Source organism: Cottoperca gobio, chromosome 16, assembly GCF_900634415.1.
Source record: "Cottoperca gobio chromosome 16, fCotGob3.1, whole genome shotgun sequence".
NCBI classification, from domain to species: Eukaryota; Metazoa; Chordata; class Actinopteri; order Perciformes; family Bovichtidae; genus Cottoperca; species Cottoperca gobio.
Genome location: NC_041370.1, coordinates 14,413,039 through 14,424,093, shown reverse-complemented (window position 1 = coordinate 14,424,093; position 11,055 = coordinate 14,413,039). Strand labels below are relative to the sequence as shown.

Here is an 11,055-nt window from a genome sequence, read left to right as displayed (position 1 = left end):
GGCACGACCATCTGTATGTTTGGGAAACAGTCACTATAATGCAGTATTCCCTTCAAGCAATAGGCTTAACTTGCTTTACATATTTCTAACACGTATTCACTAAAAACAGGTGAGGGTATTAATGTAGTACAATTCACAGCAGAGACCTTGTTCACAAATTAATGTTATTTATGTAGAAGGTGTAGGTTAGTATTTGAATGAATGGAGCAGGAGCTAAAGAGTTGTGATATATTGCCATTTACTAATCAAACTAACACACATTTAATAGAAAGCTGAAACCATACATGCCATTTATAATGTGCATGACCACAAGACACATTTGAGCAAGTTTCATAAAGCAGTCTGTAATTCAGGGATTTACTTTCTGATTCCATATTTAAAACTGTATGGACATTTTTCAGTGTCATCTTCAACATTAAATGTGTTTTGCAATTACTTCCTGTAATATCTCCTGGTGTTTGTTAAAGGTTCATTCATAATTGTTCATGTGGTAACAACAGGAGTTTTGGAAAACTTGAGATCATTTGGTTTCACCAATTATGGTAATTGGACCATTTGTGTCATTAGTGCCTCATTAAAAGGAGCAAAATAATCAAATGTGACAGAGAAGAATAGTCCACACATTCATTTTTACTAACAGATCTTAGGGGATGGGCAATAATAGATAAAACATTCACAATACTTTATGGAATTTTCATGTCAGTAATCAGTTCAATCAATGCTATTTTACAGTAATACTCCTCTGGCAGACAAAGCCTGATGCTCATAGTTTCCTAGGGGTTGCAGTCATGTAGGAAACAAGCAGTCAAGTCAGTTGTATTTGTTAAATCACTTAATCTCAGAGGACTTTAACATCTGCACAACTTAAAACACCCTCTATCCTTAGACTGTTGATTTGTAGCTAGTTTGTTGTACTGGATTTTTGCACAAATGCATTTGCAAGTGCAAAAATTGGAATGTAAAATAATAATTGCCCACACCTGTGTGATACTTTCGTACAACTTTATCAACAGTAAGGACTACATACAGAGTATGCAATCATAAATATATACATAGATCCCTTTGAATACAAAACACATCCCACCTGTGTGAATGTTATGTGCACAGCATTGGATATATATATATATATATATATATATATATATATATATATATATATATATATATGGCTTATTTCACATTCAGAAAAGGCCTAAATGACTCACATATGTTACTATGGAGATGCACAGTAAATAAATAATAACTTTGGAAAGTGTAGTACCTTCACATACATGCCAAGTTCAGCTTTATCCCCAAAACAATAAAACAAGTGAAAGTCTGTTTATACAATGAGCTCACACACAAAAACTCCACGGATGACCAAATTACCAGCCTTTAAGATAATGAGCTGCGTCCCCCTGTGAGAATACGCAGCCCGGTCCAAGGACTGGTGCAGTGGAGGGTGACTGTGACTGCGCCGCTGTGTGCACTCCACCCTCTTTTCCTCCACCAGCAGTTTCTCAAGAGGAAGGAAAGGGATTTTCTTAAACTCATCAGAGACTATTCACGCTGTACATCTCATGTGCAAGAAAGACTACGAACGAGGTCTGAAGAGAAAGAGAGTCGTAGTTCAATTCTGTTGCCTATTCAATAAACCTAGTAGTCATGGAAACTGGAGCTGACAAAAAGTGTTAAATGACTCAAGGGAATGTTATTGAAGAGACAAAATAATTATTACAGGAAATTCATCAGCTCAGCTCAGACCTCACTTTGCCAAAAATAATAATACAAAAAACACCGTTCGGAAATATCCCACTTATCTATTTTTTTCAAACACATAGTAACTTCAGTCTGGGAAAATAAATACAATGTCGCTCTTTGCAATGACACAGCAACTTCAGCTTATTGCTCAGGCCAGTTCATGTTCAGACCTGTTTACTAGCGAGTGTTACTAGCACGTGGAGTAGAAAGGAAGGCGTGAAATACTTAATCTAATGTATTCTAATTGTGGAAGAAAATATGGCACGCAAAAGTGAGTTGACAGAAGACAAAATGCCTCTCTCTTTGTCAAGTACTTGCACACTGTCATATTGCTTGTCTCTGTAAATGAAAGAGTAGGTCTAGACCTGCTATTTATGAAAAGTGTCTTGAAATAACTTCTATTATGATTTGAAGCTATGTAAATAAAAGTTGACTTGAGATGACACGCCCACTTTGTTTTGTGCCGTGGCAGCATCTATGAGATGAAATTCATAGAATATGAGACAATACAGGAGTGGCTCTTTGCTCCGCTCGTCTTATTCCTGGTTTCTCTTCCTGTTATTCTGTCACTCTTGTGAGTCTTTTCCTGTCACCTGATGGTCAAAGATAAAGCATAGAAATATGGAAAAAAGGTGAGGGGGCTCATGTTCTTTTTTTCCCTCCGGCGTCAACCTTTTTTTATTCATCATGTTTTAATAAAATGAAAAAACCCTCTATTACCTTACATTATGTGAAACAGCATGATTGTATCAGTCACAAGCTGACCATGTTATAGTATAAATATAAAAGCACTTCCTCAAGCGGAAACTGACCTTGCAAAACCGACGTGTGTATCTCACTTTCCAAAGAGATCTTATTCTCTTTTGTTCATTCACACAAAATATGAGACTTTTGTTATGTCGCTCCTGAAAATCTTGGTTTACAGGGGATGTGGGCACTGCGAGTGATTGTGCATATCAAATAAGTGCTTACTCACCAAGCCTTTTAAGATAGGCCAGTGGGTGTACACACGGATACATTTCAGAGCAACTGCTGCTCGACCAAGGCAGCGCTGATGCCTGAGTCATGTTGGACAAATGCTGAGACAGAGACACTGAGCTGATGAATAAGCAGTGCAGCAATGGACAAACATGATATGGTGGGAGGCAGAAAAATCCCCAACCACATAAGGCTCTTCAGTGACCTCCGATAGATCTTTTGATGGTGACAAAACATGTATTTGTGTATGTTACTCAGAAAAGATTTGTGCCTTAAAGCAGTAAAACAGTAAAAACATTGATCAGGAAGATCTGGAGTGCGCGACTCACCCGGGACGTGTAGCAGTTGTGTTCCTGAGGTGTCACGAGAGGAACGGGGGACCTGAAGGATAACTGAAATCTAAAGTTGTGTTTAGGCTCAAAGGGAGGATGATCTGAAGAGACAGGTGAAAAATCTCTCTTGGGAATTTTTAAAGAAACTCCAAACCCCACTACTTCTTAAATTTTTTATTAAAAACTGGAAAGTAGAAATACAATATATTTAGACATATGCACATTGAAGATATGACAGTGAATAGAAACTGATCTTCACTTTGTCTTCATTTAAATAAAAGTCCACCTCTTTTGTCTCTATTGTAGCAGTGAATGCCCAAACTTCACTCATCAATGAGGAGGTTGATGAGGGCGGCCCTGGGGGAGAGTATGGCTCTCTTGATGCTGCGCTCGCCAACATGTTTCTGTCCTAACGGGTTCTCCATGATGAGCTGCAGCACTTGCTCCAAATCTTTGGACACCTGCAGAGGCACGGTCACTTTCCCACAGGCCTTGTTGTTAATCTGAGGGTAAGAAATTAAGAGATATTTAGATTAAATAAATCACTAATCTGTTCTGTCAAAGGTTCCACTTTAATCTTCATCTGAATGCTGTTCTGCCCTGTCAGACTGAACCCAGTCATAAAAGGTCCAAAATAACAGACTCCACCCCTCTTTCCACATATACAGTGAACCCTGAAAACACATAGTTAGTGGTAGGTATGGGATGGGCACTCAGTCTTGTAATGTTTAGAAGCAAGTGCATGTGTGCACACAGTGAACGTGATCATGTCTCTGGAAGTGGTTGAAAATTAATGGTGTGTGTGTGTGTGTGTGTGTGTGTGTGTGTGTGTGTGTGTGTGTGTGTGTGTGTGTGTGTGTGTGTGTGTCGGAGGCCACTCAGCCTTGGCCTCCCTTCTGGGTCAAACCCAAGTACGTGATTAGAGGACATAGGGAGTGAGGTTCCCTCTCTAGGGCTGAGGAAGCCCACAACAGAGAGCTCAGTCTGAGGTAATACCAACATAATTATCATCACTGAGCACTGGGAGCTCAAATATATGTACCGTGTATGTGTGTGGTGTGTGTGTGTGTGTGTGTGTGTGTGTGTGTGTGTGTGTGTGTGTGAGAGAGAGAGAGAGAGAGAGAGAGAGGCGGGCTGTGTAGGATTTATGACTTGAAAAAGAAGGGACCACTAGAATGCAAAAATTAAAATGTGTAAAGGAGCGTTATTTTCACTCCCTGGCAAATAGGATTATGGAGAGAACAAAGCATGCACACGCACACACACACACACACACACACACACCAGGTTTCTTTCATCTCTTTCTTGTGCTTTCTCGTCTCTCAAAAGGTATAATCTATCCAGTAGCTAAAAGTCAGCTAACTGTATTTGCTATCATCACGTGTGTGTGTGTGTGTGTGTGTGTGTGTGTGTGTGTGAGAGAGAGAGCGAGAGGGGATTAGCGGGGATACAACCCTCTAGAGAGAAAACAGTCAGATTAAAGCAGTTTCAGTGTTGATCTATTAACTGAGTTGATATTCAGGACACTATGAAGATTGTCATGTGTGTGTTCATTCAGTGTTATCATGTGAGGTACTTGGATCTGATCCAAGTTGATTTTCTAAACCGTCACTACACAGCAGGATATTCTCTCTGATTGCCTATCCCCCTTTAAAGTACACACACACACACACACACACACACACACACACACACACACACACACACACACACACACACACACACACACACACACACACACACACACACACACACACACACACACACACACACACACACACACACACACACACACACAACGTACCAGTACAGACAGCTCCACAAAGTCAGGGGCCTCCAGGTACTCGGGATCCACAGTGGGCCAGACTTGTTGCAGGACGTCTCCTCCCTGCTGGAGGAGGGGGCTGAGGGGGTTTTTCACCTGGCAAAGACCTGCGAGGAAACACAGGAGAACCGAGTCAAAGAAATAGCTGGGGATTTATGTTGCTTTTTTACTAAATTTGTTTTCCTTTATGTAGACAAAAAGTATCTTGATAAAAGGTCAAACAACACCGAACCCACCCCTGTCTGACTCTCATTTAAAACAGCAAGTGTACATCCCCCTGGAGGCACAAAGGAAGGATGTGAACTTCCCCTATCCTGAACTGTGTGTGCGAATTACGAACAAACAAGCCAAGAGTGAAAAATACAACGTGACACACGTTCAGGGTCACATGTTTTAAAACTACATATGTGAGCACAAACTAAATGCACACAGGCACTTGTTAAAAACATGTACGCCTCTTCCTCCCCAGAGGTCATCCGTCAGGTTTTCCTGACTAGCTATCAGCTATACAATATGTTCTTCCGGAACCCCTTTTCTTTCTCTCAGCTGTGTGCAGAGAGCTTGTGTACATCTGTCATCGACAATAAGGGGAGGTCTCAAGGCCAGCTCGGGGGCAAGCTTTCACACGAGGCACGAACAGTGACGCTATAGATCTAAACCTTGTTTGTTTTCTACACTCAGCCAAGAGGTCTCAGCGCTGCTTTCAGTTTTGTTTGATGGACCGTGAGTATATTTCAGGTGAACTGTTGAATGGCTTTGGTTTGTCTAGGGTACATAAAAGTCACACACATTAAAAAGTGTCAGTGACTTAACGGCTGTCGATAACATCACTGCTGTCGCTCACTGGTATCATATAAACATCCCGTTTATCTGAGCCTCTTACAGATATCAAAAATAACCCATCTTTACCACAAACGTCTCATACTGTTGTCACTGTGTCAGTGTAAGATTTCATCCACCATGAGGTGACCCCATTTGTATTCAGAGTCTAAAATAAAATAATAAAACGATGTACATTTAGTGCAAGATGCGCCATCTCTTGTCATATGTAGGGATGGGACGATATAGGATTTAAACACTCACAATAAGTAGATGAAAAATAGTAAAAAATAGAAGAATTAAAAAATGTAAAAAATTGAGCCTGATTAAAATAAATACAGGAATTATCATTTAAGAGCAGACTTACACAATGTTGCTATTTGTTATGTATGCGGGCGACTTTATGATTAATGATTACGTTATTTAAGTTTGTTTGTCTGTTCACTAAGAAAGGAGCATGTCGTATCTGTGATGCAATGAAACCTTGTTTCTTAACAAAATATAAGGTGCAGTGATTCCAATATGTTTTAGAGCCATTTTAACAGTTTAAGCATATTCTGATGATTATCGGGATAATATCGTGAATCCCAATTATTTTGCCCATGACAATTGTGACATGAAATTTTCATATCGTTCCATGCTGAGTCATATGATGGATGAAGAGTTTAGTATATCATTTGATATTATTTGTGAATAATTTGATTTCACCAACCTGCCCAAAGTTCAGAAGCCAGGTGAGGGGCCATGGGTGCTGTCATCAGAACCAGCGCAGCCAGAGCTTCCTCAAACTCCACACTGTGCTGCACCACCCTGACCGTTGTACTCTGAACACACGCGGTGGTAGAAATGGTTAGTGTTTAGTAACAAACAATAAATGTGAATCATTATGTCAAGTTACTGCAGGGCACACTCACGGTCAGTGTATTGGTGAGTCCCATCAGCCGAGAAATGGCAGCGTTGAAGAGGAAATCCTCTGTGAAGTTAGACGTCACCTGAAAATAACAAAAACAAAAAACAGTTAGTAAAAACTATAAAGTCTGAGGCTTTACGTCCTGGACATGCAGATGGTTCCAGATGGATTGACTGCATCATGGGATACTTGTGAATCTGCTTGTTATTAGAAAACAACGACAGGCCGGAAACAGGAGCCACCATGTGAACCGACTGAAGGCTCACAGCATGTCAACATTGCCCTGCTTAGCCTTCTGGGAAGAAGAACCCATTTAGGAAGGGCCTCAGGGAGGCGGAGGTCGATCACCGAGGCTTTTCTGAGGGACGGATCAAAGAACAGCCTCGGCTTTGGGGGCTCATGGCAAACAGCCTGAGGTCCTTTAAAAGCACGAGCCCTGAGGGGTGGAGAGAGAGAATCAAACCTTGCAGCCAAATGAGGCTATTTATAAAGTGTGAAAGGAGACAGAGTGGATTTAAAATCAATTTCCATCTGCTCCCTCTTTTACTCTTTACTCTTGGGGTTTCAGGTTGAGAAGGATGTTCAGTATTGGATGGAAAGGCTGGAACTCAGGAGTATGTACTGTTGGGCTGTAATGGCTGACAGATATTACTTTGGCTTTTATACAGTAGTAACTGAGAAAATACATTTTACCATGCCTTCCAACAGTACAGTTCATTGTAAAAATCCTTTTTTTTTTTATTGTTTTCAAAATAGACCAAGGTGACAACTGCAATGTGACCGTTTTAATCTATTTTACTAAAAAACAACTTGCTGTGAAACGTTGGGTAACAAATGTGGGCCCATTACTGACCCCTACTGGTAATGACTGTAACTAAATCTAGCTGTCAAATAATGTCACCATGAGATCGCACCGCTTGAATAGCGTAGTTCTTGTTCGCACAGATCTTCTTGGTCTCTGCCATCTCTTTCTTTGTCAGCCATGACGGACTGCTGAGATCCCCGAGCAGCCGAGCCCCCCTCAGCTTGGTCACCAGATGCCAGAGCCGAGACTGCCATCGCAGAACCCCGGGGAGGGCATCCGCTAAGGTGGTGAACACACACAGATGCATAAGAAAAAAGGTTTTACAATATTACATTTGAACTTTTTTCTAAATGACTCCAGAATGTACTACATTTGAAAACAACTACTTTGAAGAGTACGAAAATTCAAGCACCCTGCTTGTATATATCGATAAAGAAAAATCTCTTTATTATTCTGAATTTATAATGCTAAATGTTAACTCAAGGTGTTGGTGTATGTTTGCAGAGGCGTTGCAGCTCACTCTTGACATTCCAGAGGATGTGTTGTTCAGGTGGTGCGTCGTAAAGGATGTAGAGCCGAACTGTATCCACGCCGTACTGCTGCACCACCTCTTGGGGGTCCAGACCGTTGTGTTTAGACTTGCTCATCTTCTCCCACGTCACCTCGATACGACCACCTCCATGCACAACTGGCTCCTTATCTAGAAGAGACAGGTTAGGAGTCAGAGGTTTGGTACAGTTAGATAAATTGACATAGTCTCTCCAAGCTTTCTTTCTATGCTAAGAACTTGCAAACCACATTTGAATCTCCCATGTCACATGTAAAAACATCTAGCTTTGTCGTGCTTTTTCCACTTGAGAAAAATTATTATGTTTAACGATCTTCAAAGAGTTATTCATGCTTCTATCCCTTCTTGTTAGGATTATTGTAATGCCATGTTTACACGCCGTGACCAGAACATGACCGACCGACTTTTAACCAAATCTCGTAAGCATGATGATATGACCCCTATTTTAGCTTCCCTTCATTGGCTGGCTGATTTTAGAATTGAATTTAAAATTCAAGTCTTGACTTTTAAGGCCCTGCATGGTACGGCACAAAGCTATCTGGCTGAGCTTTACATTCCTTACTCACCAGCCCGTAGCCTCAGGTCCTCTGATAAGGGTCTGTTAGCTATTCCCTGGACAAGGCTGAAGACAAGGGTGACAGGGCGAAAGTTGCACTACAAAAACTCACTTTTCTTACTTATTTTATCTGTTACTTATTTTATCTGTTCCTCTATGTGTACTTTATCCTTTATTCTATCTTAACTTGTTAATTTGACCGCTCTCCTGCTTTCTTTTATTTGTCCTTGTTTATGAAGCCCTTTGTAACGGTGGTTTTGAAAGGTGCAATATAAATAAACTTATTATTATTATCTCACTGTGTGTTTTGATTTTTGACTTGAATTGTTTCCTAGCGGCTCCTGTTCGATCACTGTTAGTAAAAGACAGTAGACAGAAAAATATTTAAGGCCTAGTCAGTCAGTCAATAACACCGGGAAGCAATAGAGAGAAGCTGGAGATCCAGGTGTAAGAAACCTCTTACGTCTCTTTAAAAGGATTTTTTGTGATTTGACTATTGTCTAAAGTAGCTGCTAAAGAAAAGCTATAAAGCACAAAACATGGGATGAGGTTGAATATTGACGTAACTACATACTATGATTAAAAAAAAGAAAATGTTGTCATGACTTTATCTGGCAGAGCCACATAGAGGGAAGACCTTTCCTCTCCCATCTGTTACAGATGTGTAACACTGATTAACACGCTGCAGGTTCTGGCCGTGTGTACCTGTGAAGTCTATTTCTTCTCTCTTTAGGTACCGGTTGCTGTCTGCCTGTTTGAAAGTCTGGCCCTTGATCAGACCCTGGACTAGCAGCTTCTGAAAAGGCTCTCTGAAAGACAGAGAGGGGGTTAATTAACACACACACACACACACACACACACACACACACACACACACACACACACACAAACACACACACACAAACACAGTGTACTGTACCTGTGAGCAACAAGACCTTGATCGTTGCAGAAGTGACAGAGGAAACGAGCGTAGTACAAGTGCATGACAGCGTGCTCCTTCCCTCCGATATACACGTCCACAGGCAGCCAGTGATCCGCGAGGTGGCGCTCAAAAGGCCTGGAGAGGGAGAGCAAGTTTGGGGGAGCTATGATGTGAGGCGGTCTCTGAAAGTATTTATTCTGAGTAAAAGCGTGAAAAACAATCAAGTTTCAATGTTGGAGACAACAAGATATTAATTTTTAAGATCTTTAATGCTTAGTTTAAGCAGCCGTTTTACGTAGTCTAATTGTTTTTGTGTAGAAAATACCAATTAGTACTTAATTGTTTACTGTGACATCTTTGTTCCTTCCTTCGATTTTCTGTTGATGAAGTTTACGTACATGTTGTTTTCTCTTTTCTAATTGATCCACGTTCGCTTAAACTGCATTTCACTACTCCAAACGCTTGACTTCCTGTTCCAGGGAGAATCTTATTCTTTGCATGGAAACACAGACACTACATGTTTAGGACAACATTATGTAAGAGCTGTGGTGATGTAGATGTCTGTTCACTATATGGTGTAAGATTATAAGCATTTTACTCATGTAGCTTTATTTTTCCATGATTATTATGCTCCGAGCCGCTGGACCAGTCTGAGGATCTGAAAGCTGCTGGAAGTGAAAAAATCTTTATGAAATCTAGGGTTTTGATTAAAAAGGATTTATATATATTTTATTCACTTTATTGTATTTAAGTTTCATAATGTTACTCTATTTTATTGTAATTTTATTAATCTAGTTTTAATTTCAAGCAGTTTTACTATTATTACTGCTATTATAGGTTTTCAATCAATTGTATTACATTTTATAATTTTATTGTCTCGCATGCATTGGTCTGAAATTGTTAAATTGCAGAATTGATTTAAACTATTCTGTTTTCACGGTCTACACTTGTTCTGTCTTTTTCGGCTTGTCAATCATCTGCGAAGCACTTTAAACTGGCACTAACCTGAATGAAAAGTGCTGTACAAATAAAGTTTGATTAATTGATTGATTAGCTGATACTATGTATTCTTTTTTAATTCCACTCTTCTTTATCTTTATCAATTATGGTGCATTTTAGATTTAGATTCAGATTTGTCAGATTATGGTGCTGAAATATTTAATATAGATTTTATATTGTAAAGCTCTTTGTAACTTTGTTTTGAAAGGCAATGTATAAATAGAGTTTATTGCTGGATGAATCAGTAAAACATGTTCTTAGAAAACATTTTGTCACACTCCACTGGTTATGTGCTTCATACACATACACTTACTCTAGGGGGAAGGCTGAATCTGATCCAGGGATGAAGTGAACAGAAGCATCCTGTATCCACACCCACACCCACCCCCACCCCCACCCACACACACTAAAAAAACAACTAAATTTGGCTCTGAAGATTTCCTGTAATCTCAGCTTCTCATGTTAACAGTTAGGTAATTGAGGAGATAAATCCATCTCAGATGAACTGAGCTCCGTTTCTTTTAGATTTGGAGCTGCATGCGGTTAGCCTGACTGGCATGATGGTCAGCAGAGTCAGGGATTCCACCTAATGATGCTTTTC

General features: G+C 40.1%; 1 protein-coding gene across 2 annotated transcripts in view; it reads right to left on the bottom strand.

Annotated features, from left to right (window-relative positions):
- Positions 1-3,209: 3,209 nt before the first annotated feature.
- lars2 (leucyl-tRNA synthetase 2, mitochondrial) overlaps positions 3,210-11,055 on the bottom strand; it is a 30,580-nt gene continuing 22,734 nt past the window's right edge. Inside the window, exons 14-21 of one of the 2 annotated variants that reach the window (XM_029452546.1) lie at positions 9,453-9,590; positions 9,239-9,342; positions 7,930-8,109; positions 7,519-7,688; positions 6,609-6,686; positions 6,407-6,518; positions 4,855-4,982; positions 3,210-3,553 (exon numbers count right to left, since the gene is read on the bottom strand). In XM_029452546.1, coding sequence (XP_029308406.1) covers positions 3,374-3,553; positions 4,855-4,982; positions 6,407-6,518; positions 6,609-6,686; positions 7,519-7,688; positions 7,930-8,109; positions 9,239-9,342; positions 9,453-9,590 — 1,090 coding nt within the window. In that variant the 3' untranslated portion in view covers positions 3,210-3,373. Of the gene's footprint in view, positions 3,554-4,854; positions 4,983-6,406; positions 6,519-6,608; positions 6,687-7,505; positions 7,689-7,929; positions 8,110-9,238; positions 9,343-9,452; positions 9,591-11,055 lie in introns of those variants that run through there. The other variant, XM_029452547.1, reaches the window with a different exon arrangement.